At 45.7% G+C, this 23,714-nt stretch overlaps 1 protein-coding gene across 4 annotated transcripts in view; it reads right to left on the reverse strand.

The window, feature by feature from the left end:
* Positions 1–5,862: 5,862 nt before the first annotated feature.
* Positions 5,863–23,714, reverse strand: part of LOC115318078 (collagen alpha-1(XVIII) chain) — a 94,099-nt gene continuing 76,247 nt past the window's right edge. For all 4 annotated transcript variants that reach the window (XM_029977786.4, XM_029977784.4, XM_040499630.2 and 1 more), the window contains 4 exons: positions 20,785–20,850; positions 10,537–10,731; positions 8,954–9,069; positions 5,863–8,391 (listed from right to left, as the gene is read on the reverse strand). In XM_029977786.4, the coding sequence (XP_029833646.3) occupies positions 7,953–8,391; positions 8,954–9,069; positions 10,537–10,731; positions 20,785–20,850 (816 nt within the window). In that variant the 3' untranslated portion in view covers positions 5,863–7,952. The remainder of the gene's footprint in view (positions 8,392–8,953; positions 9,070–10,536; positions 10,732–20,784; positions 20,851–23,714) is intronic.

The following is a 23,714-nucleotide window of genomic DNA, read 5'->3' on the forward strand; positions in this document are numbered from 1 at the left end:
GCCCACATGCTGGTGGTACGCGGTCTTCATCTCCGTACCACTGGCAGAATGGGCCTCCTCACAACATATGGGGACCATAACTACAGCGCCTCGACAAACACAATGGGGCCTGCAGGTTATGGTGAAATCCTCGAGAGACTCCGGCTACGAAGACAGACGTTGGCAGCTCCACACAAGAAGCTCAGCCGACTCCAAGAAAATGCCTGGAGAAGACTCCAACTTCGAAACAACACCACTCCCCACATACTAAAGAGGTTCTGGCCAGACCTCTTTAGTGGCAAGTGTGAAGACTGCGGCAACCCGGAAGAAGGAACCTGGCGGCACGTGTACTTGGAATGCCCTGCAAACCCGCTACCTGCCACCCTCCGGGTAGAAGATGGCCTACCGGTATGGGAAACCTTACTGGTTGCCGAAGACATCGGCACGCAACTGGAAGTCATCTCCAGGGCGCAGAAGATCGAAGACAAGTGGAAGAAACGCCTATGCATGAGACAGTCCCATACCCCCAACCCTTCGAACCCGTAAACTAGACTTCGGTCTATTGTTTGGTTCAATAAAGTTTTCAACAACAACAACATATGGACCCCGTAGGGACTCCGTGCAGACCCCGTATGGCTTCTCTGCAGACTCCATAAGGAGCCCGTGTAGACCCGGTATGGCTTCCCTGTGGACACTGTATGGCTTCCCTGTGAACCCCTTACGTACTCCCTATAGACCTTGTATGGCTTCTTTGCAGACCCCTAAGGACCCTACACTCTTTAAAATGACTTTTACAGAGCACGTTTTTGCGTGAAGACAAATGGGGAAAAGCTCTTTTTGTAGAATCCTTTATTGGAGATCAGTACAAAATGACAAGAGCCTGATGTTTGCATACACTTTTAGCTTACAGGGTTTTGCGGCACAATTAATATTTTTTTTTTACAGCCATGCCTCACCGGCGACTTCAGGTAGCGCGTCCCGACTTGGGTGCGTCCTAACTTCGGTGGCAATTCGCGGCGTGTCTGCCTGGGAGACGGGGGTTGGCATCCCTACAACCCCTCTTCTACCGTATATGTTTCGGCGCCAAAGTGGCCGATTAAAGCCAAAGCAGAACAGTCACATGCTGTCGAATATCGATAGTCCCAAACCAACACACGCAGTCGTGCAGTTCTCCAAGTGGCCGCTGCGGGTGGAATGGTGGCGTTGCGATCGCAATTAGTTTGGTTTTCGAGTACAGATCGGTGCCGCTTTTTCAGAGCAAGCTCTTTAGCAGTTTCCCAACCGACTTGTTCTAGAAACGTTGGTCGGTGCGGACCCCGTAGCAGACACCCTGCAGACTGAGTGGCTTCTCTGCAGACCCTGTAGGGACTCCCTGTAGACCTTGTATGGCTTTTCTGCAGACCCCATGAGGGCCCTGTGTAGACCTTGTATGACTTCCCTGTGGACTCCCTAGGGACTCCTTGTAGGCTTCGTATGGGTTTTCTGCAGGCACCCTATAGACACCGTAAAGACCCTGTGCAGAAACCCTATAGAGTCCCTATGAACTCTATATGGCGCCTTGCCATAGAGAGGGTATAGGATGAGCACACATCATCCATAGAATAGGACGTCCATAGAACGTCCGTTGGCCTATATTCTATAGGGCAGCCATAGGACGACTTCACGGAGGCAACAGAGGTCGTGGTCTGCCTATAGATGCCTTTTGTTCTGCCTATGGACGCTGGTCTATAGAACGTCCTAGAAGTGTCCATACATATTTTTGTAAGGGAACCTCCACTTGTGCTCCAGCTGGCGCAGCCGTTGGTCCCGAGAAGACTCCGTGTCGTCGACAAACGGGCGCTTTGCAGAGCCTTCCACAACGTCCATCTCTGGCCCAGTGGGGTCTGCGCCAGGAGCCGGAGCCTTGCCTGCCTCGTCGTTTCCGGAAGACGTCGCCGACTGGACCTCGTCCGCCAGTGGCGAAGGGGGGGGCCTCGGTCGACGGCCCCGCAGGAGGCGATGCGCTCACCACCTCAGGGACGGTGCCAGGCTCGCCATCCTTCGCCCGCTCGGTCGTCGGTTCCTTGGGTGCTGCCACTTTCTCTGCCTCCTCTTCATCCATGAGATGGTCCGTGTTGTCGTCACCTGCACCTCGTCCTGCAGCTCGAGCGTATGTGCGGACGCAGTCGGCCCGCTTGTGGCCGATGGCACGGCACTCGCTGCACCAAGGGGCCCGGCATTCGCGTCGGATGTGGCCTGTCCTACGGCACCTGAGGCACACAGGGGCCCGTTCAGGCACAACCACGAGCACCATGCCGCCGCCCAGCCGAAGATGGTACGGCAGACGCTCAAGGCTGACGCCCTCCCGCAAAACGAGACGCATGGTGCGGGTTGTTGACTCGACGCCGTCGAATCCTGACACTTTCCACTTCTCGTACGCCACTTCCTTCACCCCCCCATAGTCGTAGAAAGCCCGCTGGATGGCGTCGTTCGTGACGCCGAACGACACCCAGTGCAGCTTAATACGAATCTCCTGTCTGTACGGGTCGACCACGACACATTTCCGACCCTTTACTGCAAGCCGCCCCGCCAGAAGTTTCTGCTTGGCCGCGTAGGTCTTCAGTTCTAGCAGCCAGACGTGGGACATCTGAAATGACCCTATCTTGGCCACCTCCCCGAGGACACCTGCTTCGCCCAGTGGTAGCCTGAAGTCCTCTATGCGATACGGGCGACAAGCGTTGTCGCCGTGCAGCACGACAGCGTTCTTCATCGATTCCCCTGATGGCAGTGCGGGCAAAATCATTCTGTAATCTTCGTCTCCGGAGATAATCGATTCACCGCGGCCGACGGGGGCCGTTATATCCGCTCCAGCAGAGCACATGATTCTGCGTCCGTCCGCTTTCGCAGCCGGGAGAAGAATGTCCAGGGGCGAACTGCCTACTTGTGGGAGGCACTCGATCGCAGACATGTACGTAACGCGTTACAAGTAACGAGTTACTTCTACCTAGTTACTATGCTCGGGAACGGGTAAAGTATTTAGTTACTGTTTTAGAAAAAGGAAAGAGTAGCGTACTTAGTTACTTTTAAAGCTAAGTAACGAGTAACGGTATCTCGTTACTTTTGAGGAATAATGTGTACAACACCGTTTAAACGGCCTTGTCTTTATTCTAACCTGAGTATACGCCTATTGCGAAAACGGTAGGAGGGCAACCCGAAAAACAACTAAACAGCATGACAGTACAGCAACGTATATCGCTGAACACGCCAGTCGAACTGTTCGACTGACGTGTCCAGCGATAAACATTGCGGTACTGAACTCTACAGCTGGCAATGTCCTTCACCCAGCGACCACAATAAATTTTGTTGGTTGAACCTTCTAGAACCGAGTACGGACCGAATGTAAACCCGGAGGTTGCCAACGCGGGAAGGCACACAATCCATTGTCAACTTCGAACTTTAGAAGTAGAGAGAATACAAGAGAGAGGGAAATCCCAGATCCACCAGCTCCTGCTGATGCACAACACTGCCCCTCCTTCGAGCGCGTCGGTAGAACGACTCTTCAGCGTAGCTAGAGATGTATTTTCAAGGCAGCGGGGACACATAACTGATAAAAACTTCGACAGGCAGCTACTGCTTAAGTGCAAGGACTATTAAAAAGAAAAAAAAAACATGAAACAAAAACAGTTGTGTATTTGCTCGTCAAAGTAACGTAAAAGGAACTCGTTACTTTTGATGTAACTCAGGCGTTCCTTTTCAGAATCGGTAACGAGTAACGAACTTAGTTACTTTTTGAGCGAGTGACGAGTAACAGTATTTAGTTACTCTTTTGGGTAACGTGTACATGTCTGCTTGATCGAATGATGTTTTAGCGAACGTCCATGTTTCACCGAATAACACATAAGCGAATGGAACTTCCCGGCGGCCGATTATAGGCGACTATTCGCGCCTTTTTTATTCGCTAAAACGTCGATTAGCTCAAATGTCGCTGTTCGCTGAAACGTCATTCGCTCATTTGATATGGACCCCCAACATCTGCGAGCGCCGCAGTATTTCATCTTTTTGCCCTTTATTACAGCGGCAGTATTTCATATCATATATGATATGTAATAGTAGCATTTAGTGTTTTATTTGGTAAGTCAAAGATGATGCTTGCCATGGACAAAGCCTTTGTTACTCACCTACCTGGAAAGGATGCGTATTCACTGTGTAGTGATATGTTTCAATGGAGGAGGTGTGCAGACTAAAGCCAGGTCAACTGGAAGACGCGAGTGTGACATACTTGATTGCGCTTGTTTTGAACCACAATCATTTATTTAATCAGAATCTTGCAAAAAAATTGAAGCTTTGCAACTGCTTGGTATTTCAGTAAGTAATGGTCTCATTAACTTTATTGCTTTAGCATTTGCACATTACAGGCTTATGTAAATTGCGGTGTTTTTTATAGTTGTCTTGTACAATTCTTTTTTGCGATAGACACCTTGAGATGGGATGGTGCTTTTTCCCCTTGTTTGATATGCTTCAGAAATATTTTGCTTCACGAAGGCAAGTCTTTAGGGGTTGCTAAATTAATTATCTTAAAGGTAGATCAAACATTACTCTATTTGATTTGTTTCTCTAACCAAATAGTAAATTTTCAAAGTTTTAAGTATTTATTTTATTTCCCGAATAACAGGCACGGTTTAATGTCAAGTTTTCCCTCAGTGCCCTACTGCACGCCTGCCATATGTGCCGTATGATGTCACTACAATCTCACAGGCACACTATCATCAGTAGGCCGATTTTTTTTTATACTAGTACTGGGTCGTTTTATTCGCCTACCGCACCTAGGTTAACTCGGCACTTTCGCACAAAACTGCTTATTTACGTTTTCGGAAAGCGTAACATGGTGACTATCTTTTTTTATCAACTGTTGACCGGCTGCTCTGGTGCTGTTTCCCAGCAAGAGTGAAGTAGAATCATGAAGGTCGTAAAACAGAAAGTGCAGTGAAGTGTAGGAGTTTGTCGACCACTTTTATGATGGTTGTCATCCCCAAGAGGAAACTTACAGATTTTAGTTTTTTGTCTCTTTATAATCGCGCTGTTCAATTTTAGTCATTTTTACCTACTCAATTGTTTCATTACAATGATTTCTAGGTAACTCCGTGGACAATGAACTGCATTCTAAACAGTGTACTCCTGCTCTTGAAGAACCTACCCACTATTAAAAATACATAAAAAAAGGTTTTAATTGTATTCCATTCAGGGCAGTCACTATTCAATTTGTTTTCAAAAATGACTCTTGGGACAGCTCTACAATTCTTGCCAGTGCGTGCTGCTGTGATAGACAGTGAAGACCTGTTATTCAAACAAAATTATTTTAAGTCATCAGCCAATCTAAATACATTCTTATATGCATGTGCTTCGCGTGAAACACTTAATGGAAAGAAACAATCGGTGATTTTTTTCTGTTCTTTTAAAAATTAATGGCTGCCATAAAACGCAACTAGGGTACGTAGTGTGGTGGAACGTCCTCATTGAAACAGGAACCTTAGCGGTGAATGTTGGTGTCCTTCGATATTCTGCTTGACTAATATGTGAAAAAGTGCCGATGCCGTGTTCGTGCTAACAGTGTTGTGCAGTCTACAAATATGAAATAAGCATTTTATACAAATTCTAATGTGTTCTGCAACTCTTTTCAACACATGCACGTTTTGTCTGGAACATTTGTTGACAAGAGTTAGCTTTGAAATTTACATAGGAATGACTCACGGTGAGTGCATTAAACTCTGGAAAGATGCCAAACCATGCCAGAGCAGATGCCTATACCTGGTGCCCAAAGGTTCTATGCAAACTGATGATGATCTAATTTAATTAATTGCTTTTTCTACAGCATAATTTACTTTTTCGATATGGCATAAGACTGGGTAGTCTTTGTGTTCACAATGGAAAGTTTATTATTGCACAACATGAGTTACAAAACTTGGTACCTCACTCATTGAGAAATTCTATACACTATTGCCCTGGGAAATGCAGACGACTACACGAGAATTCAAATGGAACACATGCAGTGAATAGGTTTTGAGGTTGTTTTCATTCTACTATTTGATGACAGCATGAGCTTAGATTCTTGTGATGAAAGCACCAAAAGGACAGTAAAAATACGGCGTGGGACTTTGTTTGAAAGAGCACATCTTGGAATTACAGGGAAGCTGAAGAGGTCTTTGAAAAAAAAAAAAATAATAAAACCAGCTTGAGGTGATTTAAGCGTATTTTTGTTCTGTGAATTTGAATATCACGAACCGCTTTAGTTTCCCTTTAAGTTCTGTGCCAAAGAGCAGCCCTTTTATGCTACAAATTACACCAGAGGGCAGTTGCAAATTATCAACTGATAACTATTCCGGCTTGATACTTTTCTAAAAACCTAGAATTTAGATTTAGTAGTATCGACCAGTGAAAAAGTTATCTTGTTGATTTCTATGTGATGGCATACTGAGCTCTTATCTTGAAACTGGGTGATTTTAATATATATTTTTTTTCCTCATAGTACAAATATTTCTCAACAGTGTGCGTTTTGAACACCTAAAAAAAAAGAAGAAAATAAACACATTTGGCACAAATGCATGCCACCACACAGATATGGAAGTGAATAGCACAGAAGATTGCCCACAATAAATAAACCACAAGAGTTTCTACAACATCAACCATATCACACGGACAGAAGTGACGACACCAGACGCACACTCATCTCTCTTGTACAAAATCCCACTCTAGTAAACATGCACCCCTTAGGAACATCCTCGGAGCAATCGTACAAAACACTGTTCACATCTCTTCGTCAGGCGGTAAAAAGGTTTTTTTTTTTCTTCATTCCCAATCCACAAGAGAAAATGTAGTTTTGTTTATCCACATAGCTCAGAGAGGTGACCTGCCCGGGCTAGAAGAAGCTAGCACCTTTGAGTTCAGAAAGAGTATCATGAAACAATTGGTGAAGTTTTCTGGCTAAAAGGTTGTTGAACAAAATGGAATTTCATGGCGTATTAGCGGTAAACCAAAGGCAGGGTTAGGATAAAAGTGCCCTTCATATCGGGATGTGTGAACTTGGGGGCATGGTTTTCATCTCCCATGTTTCCAAGTAAAACTGTCCAATCGGTAAAGAATTATACGGAACTTCAAGAAACTACGCACTTCACTCTATGAGACTGGCATCGCATTCTGGCCATTCAGCTCCTTTGACTTAATGACTGTTTGCTCTGTGAGCCTTTTAAACATAAAACATGCATGCTGAGTACTCTACAGTGCTTCACTGACTGAACCAAAAACACTGAGCATTCTTATAATGTGACAGATGTGCCACCCGTGATTCTGTTCTCAACCAAGCAACACCACAATGATTTTTTATTGTCGAACCGATTCTTCAACGTCGTCTTGAAGATTATATGCTTTACGAAAATAAGCACATGCCTTCATAAAAAGAGAAGAGGACAAGAACTTATAATCTGTGGATCAGATATGCACCTTCAGTTTTTTTTCCACATGGATGGATCTGAAAATATTTTATAATTTTAATGGCACGTTCGGAGCTTTTGTTTTCCCAGAAATATGTCAAAACAGCTACAAATAGTTTCGTTTTTCAGTTTTCGTTGGCCCTCTCTCATTATCTATTCTGTCCGACGTAACATCAAATGTCACAGTAGCGTATCAGCGACCCTCAGTTTGTAAAAAGCGTTGGAGCAACAACATGTTTTTTTTTTTTTTTTTAAATCTGTGACTGTGTTGAATACCTTAAAGGCAAATATCACTATTTAAACCGGTGGGGCCCTTCTTACATCTTGCGGTTAATCAATATCCCTTGCCCCGTGTCCTTCGCTCCTTGACTTTTTGTTCAGCTCTAATTAAACAAGTATAATTCCCAGCTCTGACGGTATGACTGTCAATTATACGCCATGGTCACCAAAAGGGTCGTTGCAACGGCGTTTTATCCGTCGTCCGACCACCTCGAAAGTGTTCTTGACCGTCTAATCTTCCGCTTCCGACGGCCACATAGACTTCCACCATTGCTCCCATGATGTTTCTGCCTCTTTAGCTCTCGCCTTTGAAGCAGTTTCCTGTTCTTTAACATCGCCGACTCGCTCCGTCCTGTGCTTTTTCCGTTGTGTTTCGGTGGCGTCATCCGAAGCATCATCGACATCGTGGACGTCTCTCTTCCTTCTCTGCTTTATGCTCTGGATGGATTCCTGGTCAAGCTCGTATTCCTGCTGGCTCGTCACCTCGACGCAGAGCACGATGAGGCTGCTGGCGCACGAGTGCCTCTCCTGGCCCAGCATCCGTGCTTGGCCCAGGAGGGAGCTAGCCAGGCCGTAGCGAGCCGGCGCGCCCGAATGCCAGGCGTCGCAATAGTTTTCCATGTCCCGGGTCCCCAGCGCGTCGGCGCCGTGCCAGACGTACTTGCGATGCCTGCGTATTTTCACGATGTTCAAATAGACGGAAATGTTTTCTTTGTAACGATGCAATTTTTATATTGGCATAGGCTGCTGCGAAACGTGTGCGCTAGTTCGGCATGGCTATAACGCTTTGCTCAAATCCCTGCCGATTCGCCGAGAAGTGAAAGAGGAATGGTAGCCTTGCTCAAACATTGTAAAAAAGCTCCACAACGCTAGGTTAAAAGCGGCGCAAATGAATTTATCATGGTTACATGTGTACTGAAAGTGTGCCGAGGTGAAATTTTATTTTCTACAGAGTTGCACTATATGAGGGAAAATGTACCGGCGTGTGATACACCTTAGTGAGCACAAGTTAGTAGTTGTAATGCATTGGCCAGAGTGCTTCTTCGCGGTTGAGAAACAAAATGCTACTTCACAGCAGACTAACTTTCTACTATTTGTACTGTAAATTTGACTGTTGACCAAGGTTGGTAGGAAATTACGCCAGCCGTTTGCGAGTGTGAGGGCAGTGGCAATGAGTTTGACGGCTGAGAGTGTGTCATTCATACCAAGAAGGACACAGTGTAGGGACGTACCAAGTGCTGTCCGTGAGCACGTTTCTTCCATCGAAGGAATAGATCCTTGGAGGGTATGGGAACATGCCTCCTCCGCCGGAGAATAGTTCTCTCCAAGAGTTGAAGACGACTTCTCCCTTTAGTGAAAAAACACAAAGAAATAATATTGGTCGTTTACTCAGGAATATATAAAGACACCTTTAGAGAACGAGACAGGACATGGAATGGCATGCAGGCCTTCCACGCCCAACGCGTCTATAAATTGACCATATAAAGTCAAAGTGACTTGCTGACTACCTAAAGACTCCATATTTCAAGATGAACACCTCTGTTTTTGGCTGTCCTATACTTTGCTTAGTATCAGGGCTGTTTCGGAAGATGGAATATAACGGACATTTCAAGGCTTGTCCATGATGTCCCAGGGCGGTTTAATTGCGAAGTTGGATATCCCAGACGAGTGCAAGTATGCAAGCTAGACAAGTTCAACTGTAGTATTTATAGCTGCTAGAGTGTGCGGGGAAAAAATGTACAGCCCAAAAGAAAGAATGGGAAAACACGGCTAAAGATGGCAGATTCGCGTTTTGAGGTACATTTCGGGTGCTATATTACAGCTATCGGTACACCATGTACAGAATGTAGACAATGATTCAAGATGACGCCACCCTCATTTTCAAGCCGACGATTGATTTAGGATAAGTGCGACTCCGCTGAAAACGCCCGAGCAAAAACCCGCAGAAGCTCTTTTATATTTACAAGAAATAGTACTTTTCATCCGTTGGCTTTCAAACATTCTGAAGATACAGCAGGCCAAGGTGAGACATCTATATACAAACACAGGGCATAGCTCAATATTATTTTGAGGTTCCTGGAAAAAGAGAGCACGGAAGGGTCGGGCGAGGGAGTAAAGGCTGCCACAAGGCGAAAACGTGGCAGATTTGGCTCGGGGAGGTTAAAGCATCGGCTTTAGTATCTTTTTGTACTCGGTGATAACAGAGAAGGCAAAATTCAATGTGGAGTTGGTTCAATATTCGACTGAGGACAAAATGAGTCTCCAGTAGCAGTGTGCCACCTGAAGACTTCCAGCTGCTCATTGACTGGGAGCTGCACCAGCCACGTGTGGGGAAAACTTCTGGAGGAGAATGAAGGTGGAAAAAATATTTGGGAAAGAGAAGCAGTCAGTTACTTAAAACCTCCTGGCCGATGACCATTAAATTTGCAGCAGCGGCGGTGAAACGCGTATGACTCCAAGCAAACGCTGATTGCACTAACAACGAGGAGAGCTTTTACCGGCAGGGACAGAACAGCTAGGCAATTTAATATTCCGTCACCATTTGGTCAAAGCAAACTGGCCGCTATGGTGGCGCCTGGTAGCGTGTGTGGTGTTTACGGGCTGCACTGAGTTTGTAACTACAACTTAAGGTCTCAGACTGCAACCATGACTCTGCCATGCACGCTCAAGATCTCAGGTTCACAGTCGCGCTAGTGTGACCGAACTGTTCTTCCACAGCGGAGATCCAAGCAAGTTAATTTCTCGTTGCCTAAATATATTGAGTAGTTACAAGAAGCAGTGTTAGAGTTCATCCCAGCTCGGAAGAGGAACCGACCTTGAGGTTGACGAGGGGTAGGTCTGCGTCCTTGGCCCTGACGATGCTGTCCAGGTTCTGCACCCTGGAGGCCAGTAGAGCCCTGAAGGTGCCCCGAAGGTGGGCATGCCTCGACTGCCGGTAGCATTCGTAGTCGGCCCCGCGGACTCCGTGCATGTCGCCCGTCCACGGCTGGTTCAGAGCTGCCACACGAAGCTGCAACGAACATACCTTGCTCGTAGAATGTTTTTCTTATCTTTGCTAGGTGGTCACATGAAACCTTTGTTTTTTGTTTGAGTTCGAACATCCAGTTCATTCTATTCGAAGAACGATTGTATAATTTTAGTGGGTTAGTCGAGGGGGGGGGGGGGGGCTGGAAATATAGTTTATACAGAGTAAAGCCAAAACAACCTAAATAGTGAAAGCCCGTAAACAGGTAGCCTCTTCACCTGCATGGGGCGTCATCACACTACGTTCCGTTCACCCTTTAGCTGGTACGGAAACCAAATGACGTGACCGCGAGTTCTCTACCTCTCGCTTCAAAGTCGGCTAGCGAGAAGCGCAATGCCTATCGCGCTCGTGACGTCAAGAGTTCCTGCACTGGCAAGGGTACCGTAGTTGCCAGCGTTGCCGCTTGGTGGCATTAACGCGTGACAATCCCACCTATCAGTAATATCCGGGACCCGTAAGCCCTATGGCCTGTACACAGTTGCAAGCATGGCGCCCCGACTGGTGCCCTATGCACGCATGTACTACGTGCAGCTTGCGCGTGAGCATAGCTTTGGCAAGCTTTCAATTGCAAGGTTTTGTCTGCACGAACAGAGATATGGCGGCGGCCAGTGTCCTTGCTCGCAACTGTCCTACATAGCTTCCCTGTAACGTCATTCGCGGCCATGCCGGTGTGTTATGTGCCACGAGTGCTCGGTTCACCACGCCAGTTTCACACCACAGAAGTAGCAGCTCGAGGGAACCAGTCTGTAAAAATAACCGTCAGTACCCGGCAATGGCGACACCTGCAAGCTATGTAGATAAAGTATTCACTGGTTGCCATATTTCAGCGCGTTATTCTTATCGCATCCGGAGGGTGGTGGTGGTGGTGGGGGTTATGGTTGGCCTGGCAGGGGTCGCCGCGTCCTCATGCAAATCAAGCTCCCTAACGTCTGCAAAGAACGCCGAATGGATGGTGTGGAATGCACGTTGCGGAAGCATTGTGGAAGCTTTAACATAGGCACCCTACTTTAACATATACAAAGGCGTAAACGCGTCAGCGTTCTCCGCCAATTCACATTCAAGGTTAAGTAACTCCACGAGCGAACCATACTGCCGCGAACTGGCGCTGCTTCTTAGGAACTCATGACGTGCGGCATTCGAACGGAGCTTCACAGACCGCCACCAGACACAATTTTAAAATCGGTTAAATTAGTTTTCTTTTTCTGCGGGCAGTCCCAAAGCACTAGTCTAGACTAGTGCTTCTGGACTGCCGGTACAACATAGGTCATATCCAGGGATGGGCAGTATTTCAAATACAAGTATTTGAAATACGTATTTTAAATACTTTGTGTATTTTGCCTTTGTATTTAATTACAAATTGGGTAATGTATTTGACGTGTGTATTTAAATACTAAAACGTGGGTATTTCAAATACAATTGTAATTAAATACAATTTTGCAGGCGAAAATACATCTTGTATTTATGCATGTGGTTGTAAGATATTGTCTCCATTCTTTATTCGGCCATGTGGCTATTTTCTTTTTCGCCTCCGGCTTTATTTTAAAGACACTCTCCAGAGCAGGAAGAAAACTACGTTCTGCACAGAATGCGGTGTCTCTCAATCAAGCACAAGCGTTTAGTGACTTTGTGATTACGGTGCTAGTCCAGGGCAAGAATAGTGACGAAATCGACGTTCACAGGCAGACTGGCTAAATAAGTGCCTGTGACAACTTTTGATGCTTTCCAGCCTGATTTACATCCATATTTTTGCCTGGAACATTCTAAATGTGCGGGTCTCGTCCAGATTTTCGTAACTGGTGCGAGTTGCAGCAATAAAAAATTCTCTAGCTAGTGATGCGCGTCTTGGTCGTCTCGGTTCTTTGTTGGTCTATACCAAAATGTAATCGACAAAAAAAGCTACTTGAAGGTCTGTACTTTTTTAACCTATTACGTCCAAGCTGATTAGATATTTTTGTGGTTACATTTCTATTGCGTTACTAGAACCTCGCACACTACCGAGTGTGCGATGCAAAATTAAAATGAAATACCCAGAAACCCGTTGCAGGTGGCCTGAAGTGGCTGACGCAAATTTTGAGGAATGTATTTGGAGAAGTATTTGGAGGAGACCAAATACATTGGGATGTATTTGTATCTTGTACTTAAATGCTTTTTTGGAAATGTAATTAGATTTGTAATTAAATACATTTTTGACGCAGTATTTTGTGTTTGTATTTCGATACATATTTGTATGTATTTTGCCCATCCCTGGTCATATCTAAATAATGAAATAAGTGCAAACATTTAGTAGCCGTACCTCTTTAAAGGGGCGATGCAACAATTTTTGTACTTTGCGCGAATACCGCTTAAGACGGATCCCTGACGTTAATGACCTATGAAACACGCGTTCGTGTTGCACCCCACGCAATAAAAGTTCCAGAAAAAAAATTAAAGAAAAACAAAACAAAAAAAACAACCGCATCTCCACGTGGTGAATGATGTTGATTGGGGCGAAGCTCTGGTGGTGCTTGTCTGCGTAGACGCTGAGCCGCAGCATGCGAGCCTTTCGTTCGTTTTCATCCATGTCACGATGCGGTCAAATGCTCAATTGCGTATATAACCACGTTCCATACCACATATTCTCTTTCTGACGTAGCTTAGCGTTGAGCAGATCGCAACGTTGACGCACATTCCGAGCGGCGAACATTTTCACTGTGCACTCCTTCAGCTGCACGGCGATCTGATTCGACTGCGATAGGTCCCAGAAAGAATTGCCGAGCTGAACACCAGCCAATTTCCCGTAACACAGAAATTCGAAAACACCACGTCGCCCTTTCTGCGCCAGTCGAGGTAACCGCCATTTTGAAACTGGCGCTCTCGTTGGGTCCGAGATCTCACGAGAGCGTCCCCGGCGTCCCGCAAAGCCCGCTAGCCCGCCACGCAAAATCTCCAGCGTTGCGTGCGTGCGCAATACGCTAGCCCTTCTATTGCGTTCTGCGCATGCGCACTCACGACCCGCAATTTCCTTGCGTACGCAAACCTATAGCGTACGGCCCACTAAAACTGCCTAGTGTTTGTTTTGTGCGCCACAAAGAAAGCAAGGAGCATTATCATATTTGTTAATAAATGCCTATGAGGTGATTCCACGTCAGTTCATGCAATGATGGTCCGGGTCATAATTGAGATATTTTTCTTAAAGATATATATGAAAGCCATGGTTCTTGGGAGGAACATTCTGCTATATATGAACGCCGTAACAATTGTTTTCGCTGAGATAAAAAATAGAAAAGCTCGTGGCGTGGACATTTAAAAGATTTCACGATGCTACTTTGCACAGTCGCCATTTGCTCATTGTATACATGGCCACTTGCGCAACTGAGAGTTTTAAGCTTATGTATGCATAGTTAGCGAATTTGCAGTATGGGGCCGTTTTGTTGTTGTGAATTATAAGCTAATTAATGGTATTCCAGCTCCAAATATCTTTTCGCCTCAGTGATACTCACCCCTTATGAAAAAAAAAATTTTAAAGACATAAAATACATGCCATAACTAACGTTCAAAATGTTTGGTGCTGTGCGGCAAAGCCGCTATGACGAAGACGTCTGCTCCCTCCGAGTGAAGGTTTATCGTAGATTTCCCCGTTTGGAGGTCATACGTTACTCAATGTTTTGCCATCTCAAGTTAGTTCAAGTCACTGCAAAGCGCCAAGGGGAGTTTCAGAAAAATAAAAAAAATTGAGTTCTTTTTTCAAATATCGACGCCCAATCTTGCCACATTTTGCATTTGCGCGTTAATAAGAAGAAGACAATTCATGGGGGGCATATTACCTTTATATATCCGTAAAGAATATCTAAAGGCGCATAATTTGATATGTTTCGTGAAGTATTATGAAAGATGGTTCATTTGCCAAAAAATTGTGAATATGTATCTAAAACGCGTTTTGATGCCATGTTTGATCATTTAGTTAGCATAGAAATATTTTATTGATATTTTTAACTTTGTGTGTGTGTGTTGTATATCTTCCGTAAAAGGTATTAAAAAAGTTAAGATGACGTGAAAGCTTCGATGAGAAAATGACGATTGTGCAAAGTAGCATCGTGAAATCTCAACTTCCACGCCTCGAGGTTCTCTATTTTATGTCTCAGCGAAAAAAAAATTGTTACGGCGTTCATATATAGCTAAATGTTCCCCTCAAGAACATGGCTTTCATATATATATTTTTTGACAAAAATATCTAAATTATGACCCGAACCATCATTGCACGAACTGACGTGGAATCACCCTATAAAGAAGACAAAATGTCTTTATATTTAATGTACTTCAATACTTAGTGATGACATTGCACGACATTTGCCTTTATTTCGACAAAAGGGGTCAGGAGTAGAGTTGGGTCTAACCGCAGTTAGTGGCTGCAAACTATATGCAAACAAGCCAAGAAGCCTGTTTGGATACGCGAGACGCCTCAGTGTCATGTAGAGACCCTCGATGCCCGGCACCCTTTCTGCGCGCTGATTACCTCGGCGGGCATCTTCAGAGAACGCAAACGTTTGTCCAGGTCGTACTTCTCAAAGCGGAAGAGTCTTTTGAGCGTTCCGTTTTGCGTTCTGGTTATGTTCAATAAACCACTGTCGCTGACCGAGCCTCCTCTTATCTGTGTAAGAAATGCAATTCCTCAAATTCTTGACATGACAGCGCGTCGATTACTTAGTAGCGGGTCGCATAACACTCTGAAAGTCATCGCCGATTTCCAACACTTCAGGTATGTACTGGGCAGCTCAAAGTTTAAGCACAAAAAAAGTAAAAAAAAAAAAAAGACGAAGCTGTTTTGTTGGTTTTTGTGGGCACGATACCGGTGCTCGCCACTCGGCGGCAGCTTTTCATGGCATATCTGAAGAAATAGAGAGGGCACGCGCAAAGATTTGATCTTTCCCAGGGTGCGCGAGCCCAAGTACGCCCATAGCTTTGACTGCTTTGCCAAGAAACGCTGTCCCTGAGTATCAGCAACCGGTTTATGCCGATACTTAGTTTTGTTATTATTCCATTTTATTGCGCCACCGTTTTTTTTAAAGTATCTATTGCCGTCAACTTTTGTCACCAGGGTATGCTGCGGTCGAGCTCCGGTAGCACGGTACGAGTCCCCTGTACGTTAAACTAAAAATTTACAAGATTTTAACGGTACGCGGTCACACATGCGCAGTCGGGCCCACGGTAACGTTAGTATATATACTGTAGCGGTTTGCTAAAAGCCCCTATTATCACCCGAAATTCGTGCAAGAGGAGCTTCTTCTGCTGTTGACGCGGGCGAAGAGTGGGATAATAGGGACTTTTAGCAAAACCGTTACCGTGTTCGTGTACCGCACTGCCGTAGCCTTTGAAGCATTCTTTCAAGCGCGCGCCCACGGTCACGGTATCACCCATGGCGCACGCTTGAAAGCCTATTTCAAAGGCTGTGGTAGTGCGCTACGCGGAACACGGTAACGGTTTGCTAAAACTCCCTATAGCCCGTCTCATCCTGCGATGGACTAGGGCCCGAAGGCTGGCGGGCGAAGCACTACCGTAGAAGCGTAGAAACGCTTGCGTCCGCATTGCAAAAAGTGCGCGAGAGAAATTCTGATACGCAGAGTACGAAGAGCACTAATCTTACGTATATATATGGTTCTTGTGAAAGCGCTCTATGTGTTATTGGTGAAGCAAAGGTACATGGTTTTTAGTTTCATAAACGTTCATGACCATTCTTCGTAAATATGTCAACTGTTTGGAGAAGTTGGAGGGCGCGCATGCAACACTGGCATAACGTCGTTTCGCCTTAGCCGTAACAATCCAATCCAATGCAATCTTTGTGTACGTACTCAGACCCGTATCTGGTTTCCGCCCGTGGTTCGTTCATACGCTCCCGTGTCAAACACTAAATCCGACTCATCTTCATTTATTAATGGCCACTGGTTCTGATGCCGGGTTCTCATCGCCACATTGCTTCCATACGGTATGCAGGGAAGGGCAAAATACATGCAAATATGTATCGAAATACAAACGCAAAATACTTCGTCAAAAATGTATTTAACTACAAATCTAATGAAATTTCCAAAAAAGCATTCCAGAACAAGATACAAATACAACCAAATGTATTTGGTCTCCGACAAATACTTTTCCAAATACATTCCTCAAAATTTGCGTCAGCGACTTCAGGGCACCTGCAACGGGTTTCTGGGTATCTCATTTTAATTTTGCATCGCACACTCGGGAGTTAGTGTGCGAGGCTCTAGTAACGTAATAGAAATATAATCACAAAACAATGTAATCAGCTTGGACGTAATAGGTGAAAAAAGTAAAGAGCTTCAAGCAGATTTTTTTTTTTGTCGATTATACATTTTGGTATAGACCAACAAAGAACCGAGACGACCAAGACGCGCAGCACTAGCTAGAGAATTTTTTATTGTTGCAACTCGCACCAGTTACGAAAATCTGGACGACCCGCGCATGTAGAATGTTCCAGTCAAAAAATGTGGATGGAAATCAGGCTGGAATGCATCACAAGTTGTCACAGGCACTTATTTAGCCAGACTGCCCGTGAACGTCGATTTCGTCACTATTCTTGCCCTGGACAAAGCACCGTAATCACAAAGTCACTAAACGCTTGTGCTTGATTGAGAGACACTGCATTCGGTGCAGAACGTAGTTTTCTTCCTGGTCTGGACACTGACAATAAATTTGAGGGGTGTATTTTCGCCCACAAAATTGTTTTTAATTACAATTGTATTTGAAATACCCACGTTTTAGTATTTAAATACACACGTCAAATACATTACCCAATATGTAATTAAATACAAATGAAAAATACACAAAGGATATGAAATACGTATTTCAAATACTTGTATTTGAAATACTGTTCATTCTTGACGGTATGTAATCCCTTTAGTAGTGTTCAGGTAGTCGCAAGCAGTCGAAGCCGCCGCGAGGGCTCAAGAAGCAGACGAAAAAACTTGCCTCCGCATGACCATCTTGGCGCACTGATACGCACGACGAAGCAAATATACCACGTGGTTTCTAACAGGCTCGTGATTGGACCCGGGGTCCATCGTAGGATGAGACGGAGTATAATGGCACTATTCCCGTTTGGCGGCCCCTCGCCCTGCTGCTTAACCGCAGTGTTACGAATGTGTGGGTGAAGTGTGCTTCTCAAGGGGATGACGCGTCCCGGTGGCGCGCGGAAAATAGAAAAAAACCAGTGTTGTCGTCGTCTTTACTCCGTCCCTGCCTTTTGACAAGTTCAGTGCGCAATGAACCATCTGTACAGCTCGCGCTGCAGAACCCAGAAATCCTGGGTTATATAACTTTTTACCTAGACGACAATGTTTGCGCATCACGTAATCGTTACTGGATCACCCGACCCGCCCCTTGCGGCAAACCCGCCGAATCTCGACGAGAATCACCGCAAAGCGGCACATGCGTCCGTCTTGGCGTCGCCGCTTGCTAAAATCGCACACGTTGTGGGACTCTGCAACACGCGCTGTCGATGGTGCTGACGCAAGGTAGGCGTCGCTGCGTGGATCCGCTGCTGATGACGTTTGGAAGGCCCAGATCATGGAGGTAAGAAGCTTCTGGAGAGCAACATGACGTCACCAGAGGGGAAGCCAGAAGTCTGAAGGGACACGCGCCCAACGATGAGCAAAACCATAGCTGTTGTGGTCACCTTCTAGTGCCGGTGGTTTTGGTCATCGTTGGGGGCGTGTCCCTCCACACTTTTTGCTTCATTTCTGGTGGCGTCATGTCGCTTCCGGAATCTTCTTGCCTCCATGGCCCAGATTTTGTCTGCTGGGTGGTACTGATTCAATTCTTACCCCTGCCCGTTTTGATCTGGATGAACATCGTACCGGGGTGCGAGCGTGTATCACTACTGTGCGATGCACGTCCAATGCCCCAGGCTTTCAGTCGTACTGCGCTGGCTGTATTTATCGTCTTTAGTGGGTAACAAAAGTCGCCATACTGTGGCATGCTATACACGATCCTGCTGTCTACACGACTAATGACTACTTTTTTAAATACCCGGCTAGCCCAATTCACCATTTTGTTGCTAAACACATATATTTGAGACGGGAATTTTTATATGGAACTAACGCGACTCATAATTTGAACGTAAATATAGCTGCTAATGTTGCCCCTTAAAGGGGTACTCCGCCGATTTCTTCATGGTCCCCGACTTGCTTGAAATTTTGCTAAACTTGCCAAACAACATCGCCAAAATAGTATCCCAAATATTAGGTCAAAATAATTTTTTTTCACGAAGTTATTGAATTTACAATTTTGGTCCTCACCGTGTTTTTCAAACTGAAAGTCTCTACTGGCAACAATGAAAAAGTGACGTCATTGGAAGTGCAGGGGTTCACTCTTTGGACTGTAGAATTTGTTCCCAACTGATTTGAAGCAGTTTCATGGTGTCAAATGAATGCCTTGGAAGCTCGCTCCAGTCCCCGCGCTCCAGCACGGAACAAATAATTGGCATATTCTATTTTTTAGACTGACCGCCCGACTGGCAAGCTGAACTTCCACTGACGTCACGGCCCTGAAAAGGGCGGGTATATTTGAATGTCTGTTTTTGCATCATTTTCATTTGCCGATTTCGCAATAACTATTATGAATTTCACGATATTAAATAGCATTCCAGAAAGGGTAAAGGCCTGGGAGTCAGAAAATATAGTTAGTTGAGGTAGCTCAAAAATCGGCGGAGTACCCCTTTAACGAACGGCGGCCGTTACGGTAATGCCGCTCCGCGGCGCTTTGTCGACGCTTTCGTTCGCTCGTCTGCAACCTTTGCTCGACACTTGAAGCAGTGCGTTTTTTTTACTCTGCTGCGGCGCAAATTTTAGAAACAAGATTATACATGTAACGAAATACTGATACACCGAAGTGAGTTCACGTTCCCGTTGACCTCCGTATAAACAAACTGCCATTCTGTTTTAAGTGATAATGGAATAAAAAAGGAGCACATAAACAACTTCACGCAGGCTCATTTTAAACTTTCTGGTCGATTCATGCAGTTGAGGAAAGTAGCGTGTTTACGGTCGACAATTTGTTGGCGTGACTGGAAAACGAAAGCCTTGAGCTTATTCATAGCAGGCGATCGACTCGGCTGACTCACTACAGTTTGTTGTGAGCTGTGACGTCACTTTCGACATAAGAATACCGGGAAATGCAAACGGGCATAAGTGTTACATTGGTACAATATGGTACAATTTTACTTTGAAGCCGGATGTGTGGCCTGTCTTTGGCATATATTGAATAATCCTTTTCAAGGACGATGCACTAACTTTTAACTTGAAAAATGTGAACCAAGCTTTCCCCTTGAACATAGGATTATCTATAAAAAGGAATTACTGGCTAGCTCTCCCTTGGAAATAAAGGGTCATTGGTTTCTGCATGGTTCAGTTTTGCTTCAGATTAGAGCAACCGTTCATGCTCAGCTTTCGGAGAAGAGTATTGCAATGATTCATCTCTCTGAGTTTAAGTATTACCGGAAGAGACCGTATTTGCGAGAGATGGGCGGCGTGCGGCGGTGCATCGGTGCTGACCGCGGTGGCCCCTTGCTGTGGCAGCTCGGAAGCGCACACGAGAGCTGCCTTGCATTGTCGGCTTGTCGACGGCCGCTTAAAACCATAAACTTTCAAAAATATAGAATTACACACTATCCAACTATCGCACACACCATTGAGAGGGACTAGAAGCTTCCAGATCATCACACTACAGAGCTAGATCTACGTTTCGTGAACAGAAAGCGAAAAATGGATTTCGCCCAGAACTCGGTGCTCTCCAACTTCGTTTATCCACAGCACTTTAAATAGTTTCTTCGTATATGATCACTTCTCTATTAATAAGGGGTCGATGAAAAGAAAAGGAACGCGATAGTTATTTTAGATAATAAGAAACTGGACCGAATGGTGGAGACTTACCTTTCTTTTGATCTGAGGCCCGGCAGCGTGAATTTAAAATGTTGTTATACATTAGAAAATTATATCAGATTACAAGATGTATAGTAATGAATATTGAATAAGCTATAGACTTTCTTACCTTTGGTGCAGATCCATCAAGTCGCAGACTATCAGGAGACAACATTGGCGATGTTGTCGTTGTTGTCTTGAAAACATGGAGAGGGTAAAAAAAAAGAAAGGCAAATGTTAGTGCGTATAGATGGTTTAGCTTTATTTGTCTTGGTACCCTGTATTGTGTAGAACATCGCTTGATAAAAAATAGAATGCGCAGAAAATAATAGAGACACGTATAAAGTAGGTTGCCCAAATCATTAGTCTGAGCAGATTGCTCTAACGCCAGACAAGAAAAAAAAAGTACTAAAAATAAAAACATAAGACGCTTTCTCCGCTGCTTCTGCATGATATTTTTTGTGTTATATGATCGTACCGCAAACCCGAAGCATTCTTCGCTTTTTATTTTTAAGTGACTTACACGGGTGTTTAGACAAGACCCCGAATCGCCGGGATCTTGGGGATCAGAAGTTTGTAATAGGTCATTCATACGGCCACCATAAATGCAGGTTCACACATACAGCGGAGCGCTAAGTTAGCGCTACGTGAGCGCTCGAAGAAGCGCTCATGTGGCACTTCCTAGCATGTGATGTAGCGCTTGGTTAGCGCTTCAGCAGCGCTCTGTTAGCGCTTCAGAAGCGCTTTGTTAGCGCTCTCACGCTCCTTGTGCCGTGCTTGCTGCTGCGGAATAGCGCGTGCATGGCGATTCCTTTGTTGTTGTTTTTCCTTTGGCATTGAAAGAAGAGGAAGTAAAAGAGCCGCTCTCCAAGCAAAAGGTCGGGCAGGCGATCCAGAGTCATGGACTATGAGCGACTAGTTGAATGGGTACGACCTCATCGCTTTCTATTCGATATGCGTGACCGTGATTTCAAAGACAAACAGTTAAAAAAAAAAAACGCCTTCGAAAAAGATCTTTGCCTCGGTCCCTCAGCCTATATAAACAAGGTTCGCAGGGTACCCGTCGGTATCTCGGTGGCGGAAGATTTCGCGCCCCCAGAAGGCTCTTCTGGGCGTCAAGCCGTCCACACATACGATCGCGTATGTAAGAGCATTTGTCGCATTTCTATTTCAGCATCCCCCATGTTCGCCATGGTGCTGCTGATGCACACCCAACCGCAGGAACCGGAACCGCAGTGCACGCGCTAATCCGCAGCACCGCGGTACAAGAAGCGCTACTCAAGCGCTAACACGGCGCTGCTGAAGCGCTAACAAGGCGCTACTGGAGCGCTAACAAGGCGCTACTGGAGCGCTAGCAAGGCACTATTGGAGCGCTAACGAGGCGCTACTAAAGCGCTAATCACACGCTATATTAGAACGAAGTCACGCGCTTGGAAGCGCCACATGAGCGCTCCTTGGAGCACTTACGTATAGCGCTAACTTAGCGTTCCGCTCTATGTGTGAACAGGCCTTAAAGGTACCTTTAACAAAAGTCCCTTTGCAATCGGCAAATCAGCCAGCGCTCATGGGTCGCGAGCACATGCCACGTGCATGTGCTGGCTGGTTCATGAACCAGCCAATAAGAAGTATTCACTGGCGGCCATAGCTGTGTGCGCAACTGCTGAGCGCGTGCCGATGGCGAGCTTCCACAGTTCTTTTGCAACGTGCATTCCACACCATTAAGATTGTCAGTCTTAGCAGGCTATTAATGTGAGCTCGTTCTGAGCCTGCGCTCTAAATAGCGCCCTTAAATATGGCGTCCAGTGAATACCCTCATATAGACCGATCTTACCAGTCAGTTTGGCTATGCCTAAAGCCCATCTACCCTGGGAAAAGTGGCGCTACTCATTGTTGTGCAAATGCTCAAGACACGTGCCGCGCGCCACTTCTGGGAAGAACATGGCGTTTGAAATCTTGTTCAGTGCTGCACTGTGCCGCCATGATCTTCCCAAGGACTGCATGTTGCACGTGCCTCGGGCATCGACGCACCTTGCGCTATTTTTGAGACATTAAGGGGTTTTAGTTACGCCACCGCTGCTGCGATGCGTCGAGTGAACTTTAGTATTTATGCACGTGCCACAAGCTAGCTAGAGCTCTGCGTGTGTAGAGCACGAGACGACACGAGCCATCATGGGCAATACCGCTTGCCTCTTGTGAACTAAAGTTATAAAGGCTTCGCACATGCGCCGAATGCTTGGTGAAATCGGTCTATAGGGAGTATTCACTGGACGCCATATTTGTGGGTGCTGTTTAGAGTGCATGCTCAGAACGGGCTCACATCAATAGGCTGCTATACTTCGTTTCACCTTATGTGCGAGCGAAGGCAAAGCTGGAAGCGCGAGCACGAAAACTCCGTGCGTTCAGGCTTTGCTCGAGCGCGCGAGCTGGGGAGAAACGCAAAAAGCGCTGGTCTCGCGCTTTTAGCTTTGGCTTCGCTCACAGATAAGGTGAAACGAAGTATAAGACCGACAACCTTGATGGTGCTAAATGCACGCTCCAAAAGGACTGCGGAAGCTCGCCGTCAGCACGCGCTCAACAGCAGCGCACACGGATATGGCCGCCAGTGAATACTCCCTATTTGAGAACCAAGAGCGACCCAGGTTAGGTTTCAACTTAAAGCGCAAGAAGCAGCGAGCATTCATCCGCAAGAAGGCGGCAACCTGCGAAACCTGGTTACGGATGGCCACGGCGCGCGGGCTGGGTGTGGCCTCCGGGAGCGTCAGCCCAATTTTCCTTGCATTAGAAACCTTGCAGTTGTCCTTGCATTGCTTTTATATAATCCTCGCCATTTAAAGAAACAGTTTTTTATTATTAAATCAAGCTAAAAATTATTCCTAAACAAAAGTTTATGATGTCTCGTAACATGTAACGTAAGAATCGTGAACATTATGAGCCACGCCGTGCATATCTTTGGCTGTCAGTGACGTATATATGATTATTACTTAGCGTTTGAGCGAGTGGTCACGTGACCCTTTGAAGACAGGATGACGCATATAAGGTAAAATGAAGAAGGCCTGCAAA

Source organism: Ixodes scapularis, unplaced genomic scaffold (assembly GCF_016920785.2).
Source record: "Ixodes scapularis isolate PalLabHiFi unplaced genomic scaffold, ASM1692078v2 PGA_scaffold3__209_contigs__length_174095766, whole genome shotgun sequence".
In the NCBI taxonomy this organism is placed as follows: Eukaryota; Metazoa; Arthropoda; class Arachnida; order Ixodida; family Ixodidae; genus Ixodes; species Ixodes scapularis.